The 24749-nt window shown below is 50.8% G+C and overlaps 1 protein-coding gene across 2 annotated transcripts in view; it reads right to left on the reverse strand.

Annotated features, from left to right (window-relative positions):
* VAV2 (vav guanine nucleotide exchange factor 2) overlaps positions 1–24749 on the reverse strand; it is a 126603-nt gene that overhangs the window by 93381 nt on the left and 8473 nt on the right. For both annotated transcript variants that reach the window (XM_083807753.1, XM_083807752.1), the window contains exon 2: positions 2809–2925. In XM_083807753.1, the coding sequence (XP_083663879.1) occupies positions 2809–2925 (117 nt within the window). The remainder of the gene's footprint in view (positions 1–2808; positions 2926–24749) is intronic.

The following is a 24749-nucleotide window of genomic DNA, read 5'->3' on the forward strand; positions in this document are numbered from 1 at the left end:
TTTCAGCTCCCTTGGGTAACTGGGAAACACTGCAACCCAGATTACAAGAACCATGACGCATCTGCTTGGCAAAAGCCTGGGCTTGCCTATTACCCAACATCCCACGAAGGCAGGGATGGGTCTGTTCAGCTCCACAGGGACTGGGGCGAGAGAAGCCCGCATGGACCACGATCCCATTTCTCTAGCTGTTATCCCAGTGACAGCAGGAAAGCAGTAACTTCCCGAGCTTAAACCTCAAGGAAGCAGCAAAACCAGGGACGAAAATCAATGTCCCAACCCCGTTTGCTGCCTCGGAGGGGGCTCCGTGGAGCCTAAAGCGGCTCTTCTCTGCTCACATCCTGCCTTGGGAAGCAAACAGTATCCGTGGAAAACCCTCATTTTCAGAAAATCTGCCAGTCAAGGCAAGGCAGATCTGTTTTTTCTTCCCCTTCTAAAGCAGCAGCATCTTCCTTCGTTCAGGTCAGGTCCCTTTACATACAGGCTGGCACCACATGAACGCGATCCGCTGCCTTTCTGCCTGATAATTACACTTCAGCAAATCCAAGTGCTGTTGGTAATTGCTGTCTAACTGCCTGGCTGGTTTGGAGGAGAGAAATAACTACTTTAATAGTGCCCAGAAAGGAACCACCCAGCACCACTCCACCAAGGTTCCTGTGTAATTAAATGGTCGGCTATTGCTGTGCGCTGCTCAGAAAGCCTCTGACACGGCGTAAGTGTCTGGTCGCCAAAAAGTGCTATTGATCTAAATAATGAACGGCTTCAGGAAGAATTTTTTGTGTGTGAAGTCTGCATTTGGCCAGTTGGAGCATGAATTAAAGGCTCCTTTTGCTCTCAGGGCTGCAGGATTGTGACTCAAACGGAAAGGCGCTCTGGTCAGCAGCAGATTTTTCCCTGTTTATTTGCTTTGCCACTGTTGAAAAGAGATCTGAGGATAAAGTGGGAATGAAAGGTGGCAAAGACAATGGGGACATTTTGAAAGGCTTCCAGAGGGATTTAGGGCGGTGCAGAGCTGAACAGCTGATATCCCCCACCAAATTCATAAAAAGCACATCAGGACGAGATCAGCAAGGTGTTTGTGTACAGAGTCCGTGCCTCACAAACCCTGTAAGGCTGTTTGAAGACGACAATGCACATGAAAATAAGCAAGACCCAGGCAATAAAGTGTACCAGGATTTCCCAGAAGTTTGCGATAAGTTTCCGCCCGAAATCTCTTAAAGCACCCAGCTGTCACGGGTTAAGAGCAAACGGCAAATCGCCTCCTTCCCAAGTCAGAGCCCAAAGGCCTGCGCAGCTCTGAATGACCTCCAAAAAGTAAACAGGAGGAGTCGGGAATGGCTGCTCCCTAACCAGAACACAAAGGAAACCAAACCGCGCTCAGCTGACATGTTCCAGAAGCGTTTAGCACCAGGCTCGATTAGCAGGCTTCTGTGGCAATTTGAAACAGCACAACGAGAGAACGCGACGATAAAGCAGCGTTTTAATTAGCAGCGGTTCTTTCCCCAGCCCAAAAGGTTCCCTCTGTGCATTCATATTCCCGGAACAACAAAAGCCTTCTTGTATTTCATAAATCAAAAAAAACTCATAAAACAAGCCCCTGCAATTGCACATTCCAGATAATGGTCCAGAAATAAATTAGGCAATAAATATCAAATAATATATCCCCATCAGCAGTGAAAATCTACTCGTTGGATAATCAGAAGAGAAGATGCCTTCAAGCAGCTCGTGCCTGGTAGCTCAAAAGCAGGTAAAACAATAGAGAGCTTTAATAAATCTTTTAACACCGCTTCCACTGCAGAATATAGCGATTGTCCTGCGTAATAGCCTCCCTGAGCCCAGTATCCATCAGAGTAACAGCGCAGCCCTGATGCTCTGCATGTCAGAAGCAAGGATATCAGAATGACAGCCTCTTGTCAAAATCGTGTAGGATTTTCCTCCCTTGCAGCTGGGTCTCGTTCAGCGTGCGGTGCCACCCATCAATTACAGCAAAACAAAAACGTCTTCGCTCGCTCCTGCTCCTCTCGTCTAGGTGACACGCAGCACAAACACAGCCAGCATCCCGGAGCTGCTGGCAGGAGAAACCTCCACATGCATTTTTCAGAAGCACTTCGGGGGACTAATTTGGCCTTGGCCTGAAACTTTCTGACCGCCAGGGAAACTCGGCGGCCCCATTACAAACCCAACAGTGATTTCGGTAGAGATGTTTTGCTCGCAGCCGTGGCACGGGCAGCAGCTGGGGGAGGACGGTGCAAGGTTTGCACCCACACCTGGACAAACCAGAAGCGTTTGTGGACAAGGGACCCCATGCTGGAAACGTGCTGCTGGGGTGACAGCGTTCAGTCCCAAATTGGCGTGTGCAGGGCAGGGAGGAGGCTTCACGCAGGAGATGGTGCAGGCCCCCCGGCTCTACAGCTGGGCATGGGACCTGAAATCCTGACCCCACTGCAGCACCCAGACCCTTGGCTAAAGCCTCTCCCAGCAGCTCCTCTGAACACGCATATAAGGATAATTCCCCCAAAATAGACACTTCCCATGTACTTGAGAGACTGATCATGGAGGGTCTGCAATCTAAAACATCAGGCTTTCAAGCTTTCTCTCCCTTCACTAATTAAATACACAGCACAATCAACCTCTAGATATGCACACTACCATAAGCGCAGGGGAACAGGTGCCCAATGCATGGGTTAAGGGTGCAGAAATCGCTCAGAAAAGCACAAAACCCTCATATTTGAGCTACAGCACAAGTCCAGAGAACAGCCCGGGGCCCGCAACACCAGAACCGTCGCTTCCCCAGAGCTCAGCACCTCTTACCTTTCCAAAATCCCGAACATCAAAGAGGTCAAAGGGATCAAACAGATCGCTGTTTCTTAACCCAAATTTGTCGTGACACACTTTTAGGAAGGTTCGGATGTTCTTCAAGCAGAGGAACTAGGAGAAACAAAAGAAAGGGAGAGAAAATATAAGCAAGGCACAAATTTTAACTGAGATTTCTTGAGTTAAATTCACGTGAGACAAGTTACAGGAACTCAGAAACTTGCACTGAAAAATGATGCATTAGTTTATTTGTTGTTCCTGAAGATGTCGGCCTCCTGGTGCCCTGTTAGGACTTCTGTGTTCTCAGCTGCACACCAGAAACAAACGCCCTTTTGAAAAACAAGTTTCACAGTTCAAACATAAGGTAACATTGCAGAAAGGCTCGAAAGCTGAAGCCAGGACGTTTCTCTTTCAAGCCTCAAGCCAAATATAAATTACAGCCGATGTTCTACAGAAGCCCAGTGTTGTACTTTTAACCATATCCAACACGATCCCACTGGTTCCCGGCAGAAGCTGCACACGTTGCATCGCTCTTTGTAGCTCTTACTGTACAACACACACGTGCACGCACACACACATCCCAAACAAGCCGAAAGATTGAGACATTGAAAACCGTAGCTTGTTGCTTTGGGGGCTGAAGCAACAACTTATTCAAGTAACGTTTTATCCCCTGTCCTTGTGCCTCCGTACTGCAGGCACCAGGAACACCAGCAGCCAGCAGAGCTGCTCCTGACCCTGCCCTGAGCCCGTGCCCAAGCCCAGGGCAATTGCCAGACTGCTTCCATCAGGCTTTGCAAGTCTTCAGGTTTAGAAGCAGCAGTCCCACGTCTCTAGGACCACCCTCAGTTACTCAGGTAGCTAAGCCAGCAAAACACTGTGCCGTTTGTTTGTGTCTTCCAAGATCCCATCTTTGACAAAAGCAATAACTGGTTGGTGCTTCGTGAGCACTGGGGGTTTTGAAGCCTGGGGACCGCAGTCTCGCTCCAGCAGCGATGCCTGGCAGCACAGGGACTGGGATGAGAAGCATAAAAATCTGCTTCACTTGTGTGGCTGCATCACCTGTGTCCTTCATCAGGATTGACCGACTGTGCTGAGCGAGCCATTAATTCCACTTCCTTCTGCTTCCTCAAGCTATTCCACAAAATCTCTTCAATTTATTGCTGCATTTTTATACCATTCTTCTTTTTCAGCAAATCCCTCACAAACATGTACAACTCAAAAGCTTTTATATAAATCAGCCCATCGGGAGTGAATCTGCCCCACGTGAAAACCAGGCAGGGGCTGCGAGCTGCGTTTGGAGGAGTTTGCATGTGCTCCTCAACCAGCACCAACCAACACCATGCAAAACCAAACTTCAGCCATCAAAGAAAAATAAAAAAAGCGCTTATTTTTAATTAAAAGATTCAAACATAATCTTTGGGGTCATCACATCTCCATAAACTTAATTGCAATGCAGCTTGTTGGCATTGCTGCATTTGGGATTAAATTTAAGGTCGGTGGTGACGGATTAGCAAAACCATCTCGTTAACAACAGAAGGATTCACCTACACAAAGGCAGAAATAACCTTTTACCCTTCTTCCCCACTCCAGCCCCATCCACACGAAGCCGCCAAGCAAGAGCCAAGCTCCCCAGCACGCAGCCATCACATCGGCGCTCTCATTAGACGAGCAAGTGCCGGAGGCAGAAACTGAAAACAGTTCTGTTTTTCTAGGGCATTCCTCTATCTCACATAAACACTGCAGTAAATATAATCTGTCTAGACTGAGAGGTTTTTTGGAATTTCTTTACAACCTCTCTCGCTGATACAGATTATTTCATAACTTTGTCTGCCGGGTCTCTGCAAGGATTTGCATCCTGTGCAGGGCAGTTGCCTGCAGCAGGGCTGCATTTTCTGTTGCATTGCGGTCTCATTGAATTCAAATTTCTAGCACGTGTTTATCTTAAGTCCTTTTAAGCCTCCAGTTCTGAAAGCTAATGACACAGGTTACAGCCACGATTGCACACAGCAAGAGGCACCCTTCCTCCACAGAGCATTCCTTGCCTCCCAAGGCTTGGGGGCTCGGGCGAGATCGACTTTCCCAGAGCCAATGTTCAGCAAAGCGAAAGAAGCCCCTTGTGTGAAAGACACGAGAACCTGAACCCGCCGCACCGTGCATTTTGGGTTCAAATCCCTGAAAAGCTTCGGCTTCACACTACCTTCTGAGACGTCTCCGAGAGCTCGCACATCCGAGCGGATGAAATGCCTTGTCCTGACAGCGCTTCTACCAGCCAGCGAGCACCAGCGCTGCCACGGGGCTGGGTCGGACAGAGCTCCCCCCATCTCGGCTTGGCCTCGGCGAGGAAGGACAGCACCAGATATTCTGTTCAGCATCAGCTGTATCCAACTGTCTTCATTCATCCAATTAAAATCTGGAAGGCATCAGGCCACCAGCTGCTAAATTAGCAGAAGCTGCCCCACAGCGGTGCCACTGCCCTTCCTGCAGTTCCAGGTGATGACTACAAAAATGACTACATCAAAGAAGAACCCCATAATCTGTTTAAAGAGATGCTGATAAGGCCCAAGGTAAAGCACAAAACGGGCAGGAAGCAGCAAATCCTAAAAGCATCCCCCAGAAAGCCAGCCAGGCCACCAAACCCACGTGGTCAGAGCATTGCGGTCCTGCTCCAGCACCAGGGATGGGGCAGCAGAGCAAGGCCACCGCGCTGGCCCACCGGCACTGCCACCACCTGGGGTGACAACTGCAGCTAAATGTGGGGGCACGGTTCCCTCCTGCACTATTTCTGTCTCACCGATCCACAGAGTACCTTCTTTGTGCTTTTGCTCACAAGCATTTTGAGGCTGGGATGGAGGACTATGAGTTATTGGCTTGGTAATATTATTCAAGGGCCCCACGTTAAAGTTAGCTACAATTGAACATGAGCTGTGCCGAGGCCATTTTATTTACCAGTCAGTCACAACTTAGGACTAGTAAACAATCCACAGGAGAAAGAGAAATCAATGTTCTCCATGGGGCTCATTCAACACCTGCCAGGCCCCAAATCAGTGGTGTCATTTATACAGCTTCGAGCAAGACGAGACCTGAAGCAGGGTCCTGGGATCTCCTGGTGGTGCAGGGTCATACCCTGAGCCTGGCTGTCACCCTCCTCTGCAACCAGAATGGGCTCAGCCCCCTCGAGCCATCACTTTTGGGGGGAAAACCACCAGCAGCAACCAGGATGGTCAGTCCTGGAACCAGACCCCAGAGACCACAGCATCTGCTGATGCCAGCAGCTCCCTTCGTACCTCTGCCCCTGCTCCAAAGGCGACCACCTCCATCCAGGGTGCTCTGGACAGGGGGGCTTTAAAAGCCCTAATGAAGAGGCAACAGGGGCAGGGATGGAGCTGAGCAGGACACATCTGGTGAAACTAAATGTCTTGAACAGATCCTGAGGGTTGTAACGAGCCATCACTACGTAGAAGGCAGCCGCTACAGCCCAGCCCCTGTCCCCACAAGCCGTCCTGGCAGCAGAAGGGCCCCAGAAGCTGTGTACACCCAGTTTCAGAACAGTTTTGCTTATTTTTAACCCCCCCCTGCAGCGCAGTAAGGTCAACAAACTGCTGCCAGCCCCAGCCCTGCAGAAACCCGCTGTGCAAAGCAGGGCAGCGAGAGCCCCATCACCCTGGCAGGATCACAGCAGCCTTGCACCTGGGGAGCTTCTGGGATTTTTTTCTAAAAAAGGCTTTTATTACATTATTCATTGTTTTATTGAACTTAATTAGTTCAGAGACCCTGGGTGAGGTGGTGCTCAGTGCCCTGCTGCTCCACGTGCCCCCCTCCTGTCACCATTGCTGCAGTCCCAGGGACAGGGCACCCAGCAGCACCTGTGTGAATCACACAGCAGCAGCTTCCCAAGTCAATTCTTTAGAAAAAGCTCCAGACGCTCAAGCATGCCTGGTTTAGGTTGGAAACCATCCCCCAGCCTCGGCTCGGACAGAGAGAGCAAACAGCAGAGATAATCACATGCTTCCCAGGCCGGAAAGCCACATGCATTTCTGGCTCCCACTGGAGCCTGCTTTGTTAACGGGACACAAGGAGCCTGTGAAGGCAGCAGCATTCGCCCAACAACCAAACTGCCTGAGGTAGATTTGGAGGATGCTCACATGAACATCACAGCAGCCTCCAGTCCCTGCATTCTGGACGGCACAAAGCATCCCCAGCTGGGGGACTGCTGCAAGGCTCGGGGTCTCCAGGGGAAAATGGATGATGGGGCAGAATATAGGGAGAGGAAGGAAGCAGGGCAGGTGGTTTATCCAGCAGGGCAGGATCACGCGAAAGCTCACAGCCTTTCAGAGCCGGCCTAAGAGGGAGGCAGTGACGGCAGGGGGCTGGGTTAGGAGGACCGGAGCCGCAGGCAATAGTTCTGGGTGACCGGGCACAAAGCCACGCTGCTGAACCTCATCCAAAGCCGTGGGCTTTAAATGGACCCTGCAGCATGCAAGGAATGCTGCAGCTTTACCGTTTTAGATAACCCATTGACGAATGACGAAAGTAACTTTCTTTAGCACTTCCTGCCCGTGATGTAAGATTTCCTCTTATCTGGCTGCCAACACAACGCGCATGCACCAGGCAAAAAGCAAGCCTTTGGTGGGGAGCTCTGAGCATCTGCTTATCACAGCCTTCACAAACGGGGAAGGGAAGGGCCCTCATTGAGAAAATTGGGAATTTGCAATCATCGGTGGTGAAATGGGTGTGCTCTGGTGTAAATCCCTTAAGAACACCAAAGGACATCCGAGTCACGCTGGGTTCCCCCTGTGCTACTCCAGCACTGCAGAGGGGCAGCCCAAGTGGCACGAGCTCAGATAAGCAGCATGCGGGAGGGGGAACAAGCAGGCCTGCAGCCAACACCAAGCAGAGCTCCTCGAGCTCCCGTTGCTTGCTTTGAAGTCAAGAGGCAGTGAGACAGTCTAAGGGCATCCAAGTTTCCAGCAGGAACCACAGGGCTGGAGCTAATGGAACTGTGCATTTCAAATTGCACATTAAACCATGACCTTTACCTGCTCATCTCTTCAAATGGCTCTGCCGGATCTAGCTCGGCTCCCCATCAAGGCACTGCCGGAGAATTTCAGGAGCAGTAATTAAAGTCAAAGGCAATAGAAGCTCGTGCCACCCTCCAGCAGCAGCCCCAGACCTTCTGCAGCTTTGGGGCTTCTCCCACTTCGGGCCACTGCCTCCAGCAGAAAGCAGCTGCCACGGAAATGATTCAAAACATCTCGCTGCAGAAAACCTCCCTTCCTACACTTACATTTGGATTCAAGTCACAACTCATCAATTACTTTAGACGGACAGATTAAATTTCGGGTTGTTGGACAGGAAATTTATCTACTGAGAAGTGGAGAATGAAATTATTTCTCCAACAATTCAGTGCTATTATTTCTCCCCGTTTCAAAGGCATTCCTACTGCAGAGCCTCACGGGCTGGGCAAACTCCACTTAGCAAGGCTGATTAATGAGCCCAAAATGCTGATGAGCACTGACCTCACCGCAGCTTCTCCTTCTCCTCGCATCCACCCACAGGCCCTGAGTAGCCCTAGGAGAACACCTGAGGGAGAGCAATCATTTATTTGAGCAAACACCAACAGCTCCTCACTACTGGGAGGAAGGAGGGGAGCAAACCCAGAGCTACAGCAAGCCGAGGCACCTCCCAGAGGGGAGCATTGGCTCTTGAGACGTCACTATCATCATTTTGTGGCTTAATTTTCCAGGGACAACGTGAAATCAGCATCTACTGCATGCAGCAGTGTCCCAGCACCGAGCGACCAGGCAGCACCACAGCATCTGATGGCAAAGCCACCACCGGCCCTGCTGCCTCCCTTGCTCCTGCTCAGGTAAAGCAGGCAGAGAGTTCCCAGTTAGCTTCTGACTGGAAGCCAGAATGTGAATAAAATTACAGAATCAATATAAAAGACAAAAAAAAAACAACAAACAGTGGGAGGTCCTGGGGTAACCTATTAAATCCTCTGAACTCACAAACCTCAGCTGTAGACACAGGAACGGCTTTCAGCGCTGCTTGAGTCAGAGCTGGCAAAAACATTAGCCAGAGCCCCTGGATTTCATACAAAACATCAATTACTGAAACGAGGAGAGGGCTCGAGGCAAACACCTCCGAGGTGGCCAATGTGCAGAGGACGTGGGAAGAGCGAGAGACACAGCACGGGGTCAAACGATTAAATCCAAGTTACTCAGAGACGCAGAGGAAACAGGGACATACTGAAACAGAGAGAAGATACAGAGAGGTACAAATATACCCAGGGCTGCAGCGGTGTCCCCCCAGGGCTGCTGTCACCCCGCCAAGGAGCCCTGCGAGGGCCAAGCCAGCGCTGCGGGTGCATCCTATGGAAGTTTTGCTGACCCCAAACCCAAGGGCTGCCACAGTCTGGGACAGCAGGCTCATTTCCTCCACTATATATGCTCCTTCAGTGAAAAAAGTTAAAAAAAATAAAAAAAATCCAGAAGCATGGATTAAAAAAATCCCATCAGGCAGCTACTGAGTCCAAGATGACAATGCAATGCTGGAGGAGGGGATGGGGTAACGTCCCCTGGTTTGGAGCAGGGAAAAAGTCACAGAAATTCCTGATCCTTACGTCCTCAGGGGGAAAGCTTTGACAGCATCAATACTTTTCCTATGCTTATCGACAGGCTGAGCCGTTCCCAGCAGGTTTGTTTAAAAGTACGTGGGGGAGCTGCCGGGGCCATCCTGCCATGGCGGGGTCAGAGCGAAGCGCGGGGGCTCTAAATGAGCGGAAGGAAGCTGCAACTTCCCAGCGAAAACGGCCACGCTGCAGCCGAGGACAATACTTCCCTCCTTTGTGAAGCCCTCCCGGGTCTGCAGACGTAGGGATGTGCTGGAAAATTAGCAGTCGCTCAGATAAGGGAAGGGATTTAGTTGTAACACCTGGAGCATTTCTATCAGGGACACTTACGGGGTCTGCAATTCTCTGCCTCCTGCCTGGCCACCCAAAATCCCAACAAGTTCAGCACGGGTGCAAACCCCAGCCACAGCTTTGAGGTTTAGGAAACCAAAATCTTTGCCACTGAGGTTTTTAGAAAACCCTAACCAGATTCCCTGCACTGCATCTGGCAGCCGATTAGACTTCAGAGGTTGATGTTTTAGGATGTCTCTACGGAAGAAATCTGCAAAGACCCATTCCCAGGAATAACAGGAGCTTCTTGCAAAGTCAGCTGGGTCCGACCCTCTCTGAAGGCCCCAGCAGCTCCTGAGGGAGGGAATTTCAGGCTTCTTTGTATGAAGGACAACACTGCTTTGAGCAACGTGCCTCCTTGCTGCTAGGAAGCCAGGAAAGAGGAAGCCCTGTTTGCTGAATAAAGAGAATTCACATCCCGAACCACCCTGGAAAACCCTGGGCTGAAAGCTGCCCTTGTGTTACTCCCAAATCAGCATCTCTTGTGTGAAAATCCCTCCTCAGCCTCTCTCCTGCTCTGGTGCAGGACCTGCCTAGGCAGTAAGGATGTGCCATATCCTTCACAGACCAGAAGCTTGTATTCCTGTCCTCGTCTTTTTGGGGCCACCAAACGGCAATGGCACGACAACCAGAGCCAGGACACATGCCTGCCCTCCCAGACACCCTCCCCATAGCCATATACACCAAGACCGAAAACAAAAAAGCAGCGAAGCAGTTTTGTCTCAAGGTCCTGGCCTGCCTCAGAGCTGTGCAGGGCAGCGGGGCAGGGACCGGAGCTGTGCGCACCCGGAGCTACAGCTGAGCATGGGAAAAACTCACGGTACCAGCACCGTGCCCTAAATGAGAAACCCAGCTGGGCCTTCTGAGGCTCTTCAGCACCAGGATGGCAGAGAAATGCAGAGAGGCTTCTTTGAGACGTTCCCACGCAGTCCAGGGTTAGACCAGCCTGGGGCTGTCTCCGAGGCGCAGTTACCAACAGGCTGCCAAATCCCGGCTTGGACCGAGCGAGACACAAGGTCTGAGACCTCACGAGCTTGGAGGGATTGCTCAACCTGCCCACGTCTGGCACCTCCAGCAGAGAGCCCCCTCCTGCGCTCGTTAAATGCGGCTCGTTTCTCCTCTAGCTGAAGACGTGCAGCTCCATCAGGGGAGCTTGGTTCAAGAAAAGAAAAAGGAGGAATTGCCTTGGCTCTTGCTATTGACACAAAGTCCTAAACTCGTGTTTGTCTCACTGGGGCTCACACTTCATCATGCAAAAAACACGGCCATAGGTAGAAAAAACACAAAATAGAGAGATATGTAAGGAAGAAATTATGGCTATAGCCAGTTGAGAAATCAGATACCTTCCCATGCACCAAGTTTGCAGCAAAGAAAATTCGAAACATTTTGGCCAACCCAGAGCATTAAGACAGGACTTGACCTGAGCCATGACAATCAAATTATAACAGAGAATTCAGCTGCTGTTAAAGAAAATGGATCATTACGTAACCGTATATAGCATTACACCGTAACGATACGCTCGTACCCAGCTTTCCAAGCAGTCATTGTTTTCCTGCTCTTCGGGCTGGCGCAGGGAATCAGCCCGTGATGAACTCCTGACAGGACGGGGATGGGAACAGCCACGGTACGCCTCCGAGAGGAGCAAGTAGCAGCCAAGTCAGGAAACCAGACCTTGTCACGTCAAGTACTGGGGCCAGACCCGAGAGAGGGAGCTCCAGGCGGTAGCGTGCAGGTCTGGGCTAGCTCAGGAAGCTCACAGAACTGTTATTCTTCTAGTTAATGCTAAGCTGCCCTACAAATGCTGAACAGACAAGTTCTGACTTTGGAAGTATACCGTGGGGTGGGATCGGAATTAGGTGCCTGCAACAGCCAACTCCAACATCGCTTACGCTAAACTGTCAAAACAGACTTACTACATAATTACCAGACACCTATGTTGAATTCGAGACCTTTATGCCAATTCTGAGTCCCGCATGAGCCCCATTTTACATGCCCATTGCTATCTGCAGACCACCCCCTCTGCTGACCATGCCATCAGAGGCACACCCCCATTTCATCAAGGCACACATCTGTCTCACTGCAAGCACTGCAGGCTTTTGGCTCCAAACCTCCCAGGAATTCTTATTTCAAAAGCTCTGATATCAGACCAGCGGCACGTAATCTCTCAACATCCAACAGACTTTTCTGGCAAGAGCTTGTACGAACTGCCATCGCGTTATTCAAGCATCATTTCTCCATAAAGTCATGATTTTGGGTGACCCGCTTCCAATTAGATTTGCTTCCCCTTCGCAGAGCTTCAGGAATTACGACCAAATGTGCTATTTTCCTCGCTGCGAGAAGTGCCAGGTTACCTGCCAGGAATCAGACGCGCTGAACAAACCAATCTCCCGATGCATTCGTCCCACTGAGCCAAAGTAGAGCAGCACTCCCAGGGAAAGCGTGATTGAAAAGCGAGAAGGCAGCCATGAAAAATATTTATAACGCCGCATTCGTTGCAGCTTTTACCTTTTAAACTGGTGACAGAGGAAATAATGGCCTAGAACAATTGCAAAATTCTGTCATTTCGATACAAGTGTCAGCGAGAAACCTCAGAAATTGGATAGGCAGCAAACGCTGTTCTCCCTGATGACTCGGGGGATGGCAGCGCTGGGAAGCTGAAATGCTCTAATGGTCAATGATTTGCCCAGTCTTGCTGGGGCCTGTCAAGATCTGGAGATCGTATTTCAGCATCAGGATCGGTGCTGAAGCACACAAAGCTCTGGTTTGTCCCAGCAGGAGAGATGGAGAGCACCTGCTGCTACGCCTGGGCTGCGCGGAGGTTCCTGGACTTTGCCCAAGCCCCCACTTACCTGCACGTCCTTGCTGAAGCCAGGCAGCCAGCTCTGGCTGGCAGCGGGTTTGGTGGAAAAACTCTTCCTAAATGCCACGCTGGGGACTGGGATGGCATTATCAAAAGCAGACGACAAACACTCAAAGCTCAGCTTAATGGCACCGGGTAATGATGCTGAAAGATATCCCCCAGCTTCTTCCCAAAGAAGTAATTAAAACCAGAACCCTACTTTTCACATTACAGACGGCCGATGCGGCCCTGCACATGAGATTAAGCTACACTGTGCAAGATTAAGCCCACGATGTGCTTTTAATAGGCCTCTCTGGTCGCAGCAGCACGAGGGGGCTGTGCAAAGCACCCAGCTCCTGGCTGCAGAGGTGGGGCAGCCTCGGAGCAGCCCAGCACCCTCGTCACCCCCAGAGGGGACAAACATGTTAACGAGGGTGTTTTGGGGCCAGGGACCTCATGCACTGCTCCGCCACCCAGGGGCTCGCAGGACGGGAGGTGGGAAGAGCAGAGAGCTGGAAAGAGGTGGGAAAGGCCGAGCTGCACTACAAATCCTCTTAAGAAACTTCAAAGGAAAACCTCACGTATTGCAAGGCATACGGGGCAGACCTTGCTGCGAGCCGGAGGGAGCAGCCCGCTGCAGACAGCTGGTTCCTGCCTCCTGGATAAATCAGTGGAGGCGAGCAGCACGTCTACTGTTACAGGCAGCAGCTGGAGCTGGTCCTGATGCTGCCAGAGCTAAGAGAAGGGTCCCTGGGGACCGGAGTGCAGGGACTACTTCTCCCCGGGGACGGAGAACGGACAGGCCGACCGATGCACAGGGAGTCACCTGGGGCTTCTTCCTTGCCTTGGTTTTAAGTAAGTTTTGTGTTGCCTTTCGGTGCTGGGAAGGGCTAAGAATGTGAACAAAGTGACTTTTGTTTTTACCAGTGGTTTAACTGAGGCTTATGAAGTTTTCTAGCTCCACATTTCTCGTGCAGTTCAAGCTAAAGCAGAGCGGTAAGAGCAGGAACAGGGAGTACCCCCTGTATGCAAAGTGACAACGCACCAAGAGCGGTTCGAACACATGCATGATGCAAAGACAATTGCATCAGTTAGGCTATTAAAAAAAAATCTTAATAGAAGGAAAATAAAAGGTTTTTATAATCCAACAGCTTTAGCTGTTTTGTTGCAGAGCTGGGGACCAAGCTGCAGCTGCTCTGTGATGAGCACCAGTACCTGCACGGTGGCCAAACCAGGGCCCAGGCCATACACATGGTCCCTGTAACGATCAATTCCTGCAACACCAGTGAGACGAAAGGCAGGACATCCCCAAAGAGGACCAGCAACTTCTCATAGCATCAGCACACATCAGTGATTCCAGTCTAGCTCAGACGGGGATCCAAGCAGCTAGCCTGGATTACACAAAGCCTCTGTCATGGACAAAACGAGATGAGATTGAAAAAGACACCTCCAGCTTCACGCACACTACAGCTGCTTGCATGCTTGTGATTCAGCCTTTGCTTTAGACATCCCCTAGCACACAGCCTACAACATTACACCCATCTTTACAAACAAGGAGGGAGACCCAGGGAGCCGCAGGCTGATTGATCAGCCTCACCTCCGACCTGGAGCACGCCCTGCTAGGGATTCCTTTTGCGAGGACAAGGAGGTAAATCAGGAACAGTCAGCACGCATTTAGCAGAGCAAGCGTTGCTTGTCCGACCCAATTGCTTTCTACAAGGAAGCAATCAGCTAGACAGACGAGGCTCGGAGCAGCGATGCGATACACCTCGCCTCCACGGAGGTTTCCAGCACCGCTTCCCTCCGTACAAGAAGTGCACGGCTCCCACAGGTCTGTCGGCCGTGCCTGGGAGAACAAATTGCCTGCTTCTGGATGTACGGGGAGAGCGGGGATGGAGCGAGACCAGCTGGGATGAAGTCCCCTCCAGGAACAAGATGAAAGTGTTGTCAAAGAAGAAGAGCTCCATGTTGAAACACAGAACTTCCCAGGCACCAGGAAAAGCCTCACACGAGCCTTCAACAACTTCGGCAGGCTTCAGACCAGGCCCCCAAATCCTGCCTGGCTTTCTCCTAACGGCTCCAAATCCATTTCTCTACATGAGGAAAGGAAAGCCCTCCACAAACGCAGGCATTAGCAGACGTTTTTCTTGCCACACAAAGCGCTCTCACCGCCTCTGTCATTTGCATTCAGGGTATCAGTTCCTCTCCTTTTCAACATGGCAAGGAAATTAATTAACTGACTAGTAACTGTAAGTATCACAAAGCTTGGGAGGCTGAGACAGGAAACCTGAAGATTAACCACTACATTTAATGTACGGGAGATAAAAATCAGAAGGAACTTCAATCAGGGGAAGAACGGGAAAGCCACAGGCATCACTGTGAGGTTGGTTGTTTTGCTAAAGATTAGAACTTATTTTATCTTCATTATTTCAGTATTTTTCTCCCTTCTGGAGAGAAGAGAGGAGCGCAATCCCTTAATACGTTAGATCAAGCATCACTCCAAATCACCTAAGCACTGCAATGAAACCCAAGGTGAAAAGCAGAAGAAAAGCCATCCCCACCTCAAACCACGTCTGAGATGGTGAGGGCTTTTTTTTCCTGATACCTGACCTGACCCTCCCCTGTCCCAGCTCCATGCTGTTCCCTCAGGCCCTGTTGCTGTCCCCAGATAGAAAGGATTAGCCAGGCTGCCATGCTGTGACCCCCCCCCCCCCAATTTCAGTGTCTATCTGAGCACTGGGGAGGCTCAGCGATGGATTTCCACGTGCCATGCAGAAATCGGACTCTTTCCTGGGAGGAAAAATAGAGGGCAAGCACCACAAAAGTCCTATTTCATTTTGCTTTAGTTTTACAGCTTGTCAGTTACCCCGTTTCACACCAAGGGGAGAAAACATGCTACAAGAAAAAAAAATTTACTCTCCACTCCCAGTTATTTTTGCAAAGTGGAATTTAATGAGAGATTCCAGCCAAAATTAACGCTGGGCTGTGAAGTTCCCCAAAGTGTAAAAAGACGTGGTGCCAAAACGAACTGAAGACACCTTTGTGCCGTGACTAAGCGCCTAACGTTTCAGAGGTGTTTGCAGCAAGTTGCAGCACAAGCCCCAAGCCCTCCTGGAGCTGGGTACGTCCCCATCCGTGCCTGTCACTTCAGGGGGTGTCCTAAGGGGAAGGAAACAGTGGGGAGCTTCACACCTGACCCAATTCCTTTTAAATCTCTCCCTGGACGTGTCTGCTCTACCTTACCTGGGATATTCGTTCCTCCTGCCCGCGCTCGCGAGGCAAAATGTTCTGCCCCAACACAGCTCCTCGGTACAGGCACCCCTGTGCGTGATGGAAATGGGCTACAGAAAATTAATCTAGCGGCTACTTCGTTTGTAAAGCTGCTTAAAGAGGTCAGATCCCCGGCTCAAAAGAACCGCCGCTGAGAACAGATCCCGCAGATTACAGGAAATAAGGCTCTGGATATTTATATAAATTAATACCTTGGGAGTGTAACAAGATCAACGTAACCCTCTAATCTAATATCCACATCTCACTCTTCCCAGCCCGTAACACTTGCTTATCCACCGCGTTAACGCGACAGGGGGGTATTCACAGTCAGCATCAGTCAGGTTAGAGACGGTTTTAGAAATCCCCTGCATTTAAAGGGATGATGAGGAATGCAGAAATCCAGCATTTTTCAGTGAGTTTGATCTGCTGCCCCTGCCCTGACATTAGTTTTTGATGGAAAGGGAGAGGGGCAAATTCTGACTTTCTTGCCCGAAGTCTCCAATTTTTTGAGCAGACAGCTTCCAGCTTTGGCTCACCATTTGAAGGCAAGTCCTCCTTTCTGAGCCAGACTGGGAGAGGCGAAGGATTTACTGTAGTCTACCACAAACGGCGCTCTGTTAAATAATTTAGCAGGAAGTTTAACAGGTACACGTAGTCACAAACGCTAACACTTGCAACGCTGCAGTTATCCCCAATTTACACTCATTTAGGCAAAAAAAAATAAAGTTAACTGGAATTTCTGTGGGGTGAAGAGAACCGGCTGTCTTATGGCACCAACTCTCCCCATCCCTGCGCTGACTTGGGTGCAGTCAAACGCAGGTGTTTTACTAGGACAACTATTTCCCCTGGAAACAGAATTTAATGATGTATTTACCAGTCAGACACAAACAGTTACAGCAGACAGCACATAAGAGCAAAGCTTATTCTCCTAATTGGAATATCTAAAATAAACTCCGCGTAAAGGCGTAATTGCATTTGCAGAGCAGGGAGCGATAGGGAAGGGTGCGTTTTGCTGCGCTGGTCTAATTAATTTGGTTACGAGTTGAGCAGGGAGATGAGGCCCCAGGGACTTGTTGGGCTGGCCCATTAACGTCGTGTTCCAGCCCAAGGAGTTGGGGGGAGCTGGAAGCAGCATCTGATCCCCAGCTCCCTCCTTCCTCCACGTGGCCGTTAACCCCGGCTGGCCCCGGAGCCGCTTTAGGGCTGGCCATCAGCTGGACACGGAGCACAACGCTCAGAGCTTCGACTGGGAGACGATCAATACCTCTAGATAGGCAGCGGCCCTAAAAACGCCAGCTCCCTGACCTGCAAATTGAAGTTATTTTACTGATATGGCTAAGAAAGCATCAACAGGCAGCCGGACATGGACTCTGTTTCCCCTTTTTTGCTGGCAACCCTGAACTATTTTCCTAGAGCCACCCAATATAAATTACTGTTCACTACTTAAACCACATATATAACTAAAGAAGAGCAATCTTCTGCTTTAAATTAATCCCTCTCTAAGCAACTACTTCCAGCAACACATGCACAGTATCAAACGTATGGACAACTCAACTAGAGCACGCATAGGAAAATGTCACAGGAGTAAGATCTGCCACTCAAGACCTGTGTTTATGCAGAAAATGTCACAATCTGCCTTAAATTGGCCATGCACTACCCTGCGCCACTGGCCTAGCCCTGCTCACACACCCTTCTCCTCCAAATCCACTTTTTTAAGCACAAAATTAAGGCAGAAGAACAGCCACACGGGTTTTTGTCAGACTAAGACGCGCTGGGCTCTGCACAGCCCCAAGCACAAGTTATTAATGGTTAGAAGCAAGCATGGCGCGTTTTAGAAGTCATATAGCCAACATTAAGACGGGTCTGGCTCCTGTGAAAATCGCTAAGGCACATATTAGGCTGAGCTGTCAGGAGTAAATTGCTTCTCTGCATACTGCAATTGGGACCATACAGAAAAAAAAATGAAGGCTACGTAGTATTTTACACGGCCATAAACACCAGGGGAAATAAAACATCTTTCTCTAAGGTGTAGCTTCCAATATAAAAAGCTCTTATTCAAAACAGTCCTTCCTCATCTCCACGGAGAAAAGGCTTTCCAAGTGCTGAGTGCCTTTTAGGGAGGGGAGAATAAATAACATTCCACGTAAAGTCATCATGGCCATCACTTCTGGCTGCAATCAAGTAGTAAAACACAACTTTTTTTTTTTCCTTTATTATTAAAAAAACCTCCCGTCCTGAAGACTGTTTCCCCTCCAAGACTCAAGGAGTGACCAACACGTGTCTGACACATCTGGTGGGGGGCTCGCGTCTCGGGGAGGGGAAGAAAATCAGGGCAGCGCACAGCCTCCCTTGCCATCGGAGGAGAAATGGAGTCCTCCCAGGACCAGAGCCCTCCTGCCTTCTGCTTTGTGACTTCTTTTTGACCCAAGCACCCAAATGGGCCACCCCAAGCCAGTCCGTGGTGGACGTCTGAGCAATCTGCTGCCCAGGATTAGGGCCCCTGCTTGTAAAGAAAGGACCAGGAAGAGCTTGGACCTGTAACCCCACAATTCAACAAAACTGATGCAAACAGTGACATCTGTAACTGCCCGTTTTTCCCCACAGCGCTCACATCCACTTTGAAAGAAGATTTCTGCAGAACCAGAGTCTGCGAGCAGACCACAGCCACACGAAGCCCTGCAGCTGCTTTGGTTTTTTAGAAAACAACAATTGCCTAAAACCCGCAGAACTGTTACCAACACCTCTTCAGTGCACGGAGGATTTCTTTGCAAGCCACCCACCGAAAATTTCTGCAAAAAAAAGTTTTCTTCCCACAGAACACCAGGAAAAATAATGCCAAGATATCGGGGGGGGGGGGGGGGGGGGGGAGGCTCAGCACCTTGCAGCAGCACAAAGCCCAGGCTGCTCATCAGCTCCATCAGCGCTAATTACGCCGTCATCTCCCAGAACATGGCCACAAGGATTTCCAAGCCAGCGAGCCAAGAAGAACAGGGTGGGAAGGAGAGAAACAGAAACGCGTCCTGGCTAATGGACACTAAAGAGATTAAATCCCAAGGAAACATGACACAAGGAGCTTTGCTGCCAGACCCAGGCGCTGTGGGACACGCCGGCACGGTGACAGCACCCACCCTACCTGTGACACACCAGGAGAGGTGTGCAGACCCTTCTCCTCCTCCATGCGGGTTTGGGGACCCATCCCCAACATAAACCAATTAATCTTTTATTTTACTTTATTACGATGACTGCGTCGACCCCTGAAGCATGTACAGACCGTACAATTGGGATAATCTGAGCACTCACCTTCCCGCTTTGTTCCTGTACGGGTGGCAGTGCCAAAGCCAGCGCCACCAGACCCTGGGACCAGCACCTTTCCCAGCACTGCTGCCCCAGCCGCCCGCAGAGCAGAGGGAAGGTAGCAGGTATCTTGGGGAAAACTCAGTCTGTGCTTGGAAAAGTGAAGCATGAGCCCTGGGGCAGCTTTCAGAAGTCACAGTGAGTTTCCCTCAAGCCAGGGGAGTCTCCTTATAGAGAGGAGACGGCCGGCAGCCCTTCCTCCTGCTCCTCGTGCTTCTATTTACGGGCAGGAGGGGAAGAAACCTGGCAAAGGACAGCTGCCATTAGCAGCAGGAGCAGCACAACCACAGCACTCAGAGGACCTAAAGAAGAAGAAGAAGAAAAAAAAAAGGGTAGATCCCTTGAAGTGTTCCTACCAAACCCTGAGGTCACCGTAAGGGTTTCAGGAGCAGCCCAAGGAGCATGGCCGGTGCCACCGGGACGGAGCCACCAGGACGGGACCCCCGGTGCCACCACGGCTGGTACCCAGAGATGCACGCTGCCACTTCCAGGGCACAGCTCCAGCGAAACGGGGCGAGTCCCCCCGCGGTTTTATCCATATCTACTATTTTCTTTCATTTTTTTACATTTTTCTGAGTAAAAACACCAAGCGGGCGGAGGGAGCAGCTCTCCGTTTATTCAGAAGCACTCAAACACATGACAGAGGCAGGCTGCTAACGCGACAAAGACAAACCCAAGCAGTTATTAAGTTACCTTCAGCACAACGACAAGTTAAATACCCCTTGTTGCAGACACCTGTACCACTGCCGCCTGCCTTCTGCGGCGTGGAAGCTCCTCCTGCCACAGCGGCACACGAATCACACAAATCACAGCCCTGCGCGGTGAACAGCAGGTTTCTGTGAGCAATAACACTACCTGACGCCTTGCCTTTATTATGCCAGAGCTTCACACCATCGCCCTATTATTAGGAGAATTGTCTCAAAAAAAAAAGTCTATTTGAGCTGTTCCTCGCCTGCTTGGAGAGGTCCTTCCCTGCGCTCCAGCCCAGGAGGTTTAATACCCATGCGAATAAAAAGCCTCGTCTCTGGCAAGTTCCTCCCTTGGTGGAGTTACAACGCTGCTTTACACCACTCGAGGCTTTATTCTCTCTCGTTTTATTCACACCAAGTCGAACCAGACATTTCGCAGATCATCCCACTTCAGATTATTTTTCTCCATGCTTACAGGGGAGAAGAGCTCTGGTTTCACCAGCTTTTGGTGGCAGACCCCAAGGCTGAAGGTGTTCTCCTCCTTCCCCCCCCTTTATTTTAATCTGACAAGGAGCGGAATTCAGCACAGCACCACCCATTGTTCGGTGATCATCCTGCTTTATAAATTTTAAAACTTGCTTGTTTTAAATTGGCTTTCAAGTTTATGAGACTTCAGAGAGCACTTTAATCGCGTTTTCATGCGTTTCCCCCAAAGTAGCGAAAGCAACAACGTCAGCGCCTGTTTGTCTGCCTTCCCTTAAGGAAAAAATAAATCCTCGCATCACAGGACGCCGGGAGCTGGCTCTTCTGGAAGAGCACCAGGGAGGAAAAGTCACAGAGACACGGTTTAATTGCGTGCATCGAGCCGGTCCTCAGCGGCGAGCTCAGCGGGCAGGAGGGAGGGAGCCAAGCCACAGCTCCGCGCCGGGAGGGCAGCGGCAGCACCAGCACCAAGGGTGGGTTCAACCACACCAGGGAGACGTAGAGACCTCGGGAAGAACCAAAAGCAGGCAGAAGTACTCTTGGAAGCACTGGAACAAAGGACACTTCGCTCCTAAATTTACATCAGGAGCCCACAGAGCAGCACTGGCCTTTTCCATCACAAAGGAACAGATTTTGTTCGCGCTGCCAAAACCACCAGGAAATATGAAAATGCAATGAGGCTTCATCTTCCATCAGTAAATTCATTTTTTTTTTTTCTATAGACTGTCACCCACCCTGGCAGCTGTATGCTAATTTCCCCACAGCACTGCTTGATTATCACTTGGAACAGATGTTGCAGCCGCTCCGAAATGGGGAGGTTACAAAAACCATTAACCTAGCCCAGCAGCCACGCTGGGCAGCCAGGGGCTGCAGCTGGCATTTGGTGACAAGGGGAAGGGCTCAGCCCCATCCTGCTGCCGAGTTTCCTCCACTCCAGCACCCCAACAGCAGCGATGGGATCGAAACCCATCGATGGAAACACCCTTGGATGTTGTCTGTAAGGCAGAGACGAGCAGATCAAAGCAGATGATGTGATTTATCCGCTTGTTCCAAAACTCAGGGAAATTACCTGCAAGATCCCCGTGGGTTTTAAAAACTTGGGCTCTAACATAGATACAATGACTTTTATTTTTTGGAGGTGCCTATCTTTTGTGCGCGTGCAAACAAAGTCGTTTCAACTGCAGATAAATCCAGCCGCCAAAGGTTTAGCGCTCCCCACGGAGTTGGTTTCTCCGGTGCAGCCCAGTGTGGCTCCTGGAGTAATTAATGCCAGAATCTGTTTATGACCTTTGAATAAATTGTTCTTTTCTGAAGGGAAAGCTGTTAAACATGTTAGCAAATATAATTAAGTAGTAAGGGGGAGTTGCAGGGGGGGACAAAAATCTGGAATTAAATCTCTCTAATTAGAAATGCTTATTGCAACAACCTGGCTAAAAAAAAAAAAGACTCAAGCAGACACTGTAGTTTCATTAAAGCTTCCTCATTACGCTTTCTGAGATAACCGAGCCGTCAATACAAGAGAACTTTACCTCTAACCTTTGTGACCCCTAAGAAAAATGGTCCTCAGCGTGGGTAAAGCTTGGTGACGTGCACCCAGACACGCACGAGGCTGCAGAGCCTTCCAGCAAGGGTTGAGCAAAGCCTTCTTCCAGCCCCTCTCTCCCAGCCAGGGCTGCCTTATCGTGGCTTTATCTCTTCTTCTTCCCGGCCTCTGACCACCGCCGCTGTTCGTGTTGCAAGAAACGGGTTTTGCTACCAAGCGCAGAGGACATTCGACCAAGCTGGCCTCCTCTCGGACCGCGTTCCCACCAGGAGATGCTGGTTGCACCATGCAGATCGATGCCGTGCCGAGCAGGTGGGAAGCAGCAGGGATTAAATGTGCGAAACGTCCTGACTCCATCAGTACGAGCACCTCCACCGCTGGAGAAACCAAAACTCAACTGACACGCACGAAGGGATTAAAGTTAAACAAGAGACGCGCCGTGCCACCCAGCTCCCAGCCTTCGAGCCCTCGCTGCCGCCCGAGCACGCAGGGCGATTCGCAGCTGGCAAGACGCTGGATTTTGTTTTAAAGCTTTAGACTCCGGTTTTACAAAAAATGTTTGCTCCGGAGCGGGACGGGCTCCTGCATCTCCAGCTGGTTTCGCAAGCGGACGCTGGGTGAATCACACCAGTGGCGGGGAGAGCCGAGATGAGCAGGGGCAGGTGGCGCAGGGAGGCTGCCCTGGGAACATCACCTCCTGGCACCCTGCTCCAGCCCCAGCAAACCTCAGCACCACGCTCACATTTCACGTCCTGCAACTCCGCGTGGAAAAAAAAAACTACCCTTGTGGTCAGGGATCTCACACCCAGGCTCCCTAGCACTGCCGGCACCAGTTACAAAGCCAGGTTTCACCGCACGGAGCGGGCACCCACGTACAGAAGAGGCATGCAGGGGAAGCCCTGCTCCTCGCCAGCAGCCCAGCCTGGCGGCACCGAGCAACGTGGAGCTCGGGGAGCCCCTGGGGCTGTGCCCAGCTCAGCAGCAGTTCCCAGAAAACAACCCTAAGCTTTGCAGCAGTGACAGAAAAGGAAAATGGAAGTTTGTAAGCTTGTCTATATATATTAAAAAAAAAATCCCTCTTCAAAGTAACATCCTGGGTTCACTATAAGTTTGATTTTGTTCTCTGTTTAAAGTCACAGTTCTCCCACAGCTCTTTGAGATGAGACTTGTGCTCCCCCACCCCTTGAGCCTTACCACCAGCTTTCCTGGAAGATCACTCACATGTGAAAGTGCTTCCCATAAACACAAAGGGTCTTGATACGCACACAAGCCTGCCCCAGATGCTGTACACATTTCCTGTCCTGGGGACATGCCATTCAGCCTGGGGTTTGCAGCGTTTAACACACTACAGCTCTTCCAAAAAAAATTATATGGATATATAAGATATATATGTATATAATCTTCCCCATTCTTGCTGGGTCTGCTGCCAAGATGAGCCCAGCCTCTCAGGAGCAGGGGTCTGCTCATAGGAAAAGCTGTACCCTTGCACGAACTCAGATGCTCCCAGCACAGCTGTGAACACTCCAAGTACCTGATAAACCCAAAGCAGCCAAACAGCCTGTCCTAGAAAACAAAAACAGCTCCTAAAGCAGGTCTCAGTGCAGAGCAGCTTGGGGAATGCACGCTCAGACAGGGTGCTGCTGATCCTGAGCAAGGCGCCGCAATGGGGCTCCCCCAGAGGGACCGGGGAGCTTGCCCCATCCTCGGCCATGCTCAAGGCTTGGGCACATGCCTGTTTTCCATGTGGCCACATGCTTTTGTCATGCACCTGAGTTCTGGGGATTTAACGGCTAATTCTGTGTCTGCAGCAGTAGACACAAATCACTTCTCCCGCTCCTCCCCTCCTCGATCCGCAGCCTGCTCTGCTCCCCGCTCAGCCCCTTTCACAGACCAGATGTTCCATTTAGCAGTAAACCACTATAAAACACAGCAAAAGATATGAATGCTATAAAAAGGCCAATTTACTCCCCCCTCCATCAGCATTAAAGCATATGCTCAAAGAGAAAGAGCAAATTCCCTCTATAGGAGCTCCTTAACCTCTCCCATCCATCAAGGCAGAGCCAGGCACTGCCGCAGGTGAGCGCGGGGACTTGGGCAGGGCCGGCAGCTGAGCCCAGGGGCACAAATCCCCCCCAACCCCACACCACTCTTATCACATCCCAGCACAGCTCTCAGCATCTGCATCCGTCGCGCCAGGTTCAGCCCCGGGTCAGCCGTCAGCACGGGCTGATGCTGCTCCCGAGCGGGGCGCGCAGGGCACCGTGCGAAATCGGAGATGCTGCCCGGGTCCAGCAGAGCCGGCAAATCCAATCCGGAGACGTCGAGCGGTGTCACGGCAAATAAAGGCTGATTTCCAGCTGGGTCTCTGCCACAGACAAGGCTGCGCAGCCCGTCTGCGGAGCGGGGGGGAGCTCGCTGGATCACACCACCGAGGAGCCAAACGAGCGGAGCAAGTCAGGATATGACTCAGGTTGGTGGCCTTCCAAGAAGGCGAAGGAGGACCTTCCAGCCGAAGGCTTGCTGTCCAGACAGGGCAGTCCCACGGGTTGCGAAACAAGAATAGACCCCGCGTTATCTCTTGCCACCCAAGCGACAGCGCGTTAGGCGGAAGAGAGACAATGGGAAGGCCGCATCCTTTGTTTTGGGGACGGAAAGGGCCTCCAGCCCTCGAATCAGGTCAAGACAACTGCTTCGGGCACTTCAGAAGGAGAACGACCCTGAAAAGCAGAGGTGTTCCAAAACGTCTTCCATGGGGCTTCTTAGCCTGGGCATTTCGATGGCTGACATACAATACCAGTC

Source organism: Anser anser (assembly GCF_964211835.1).
Source record: "Anser anser genome assembly, chromosome: 21".
NCBI classification, from domain to species: domain Eukaryota; kingdom Metazoa; phylum Chordata; class Aves; order Anseriformes; family Anatidae; genus Anser; species Anser anser.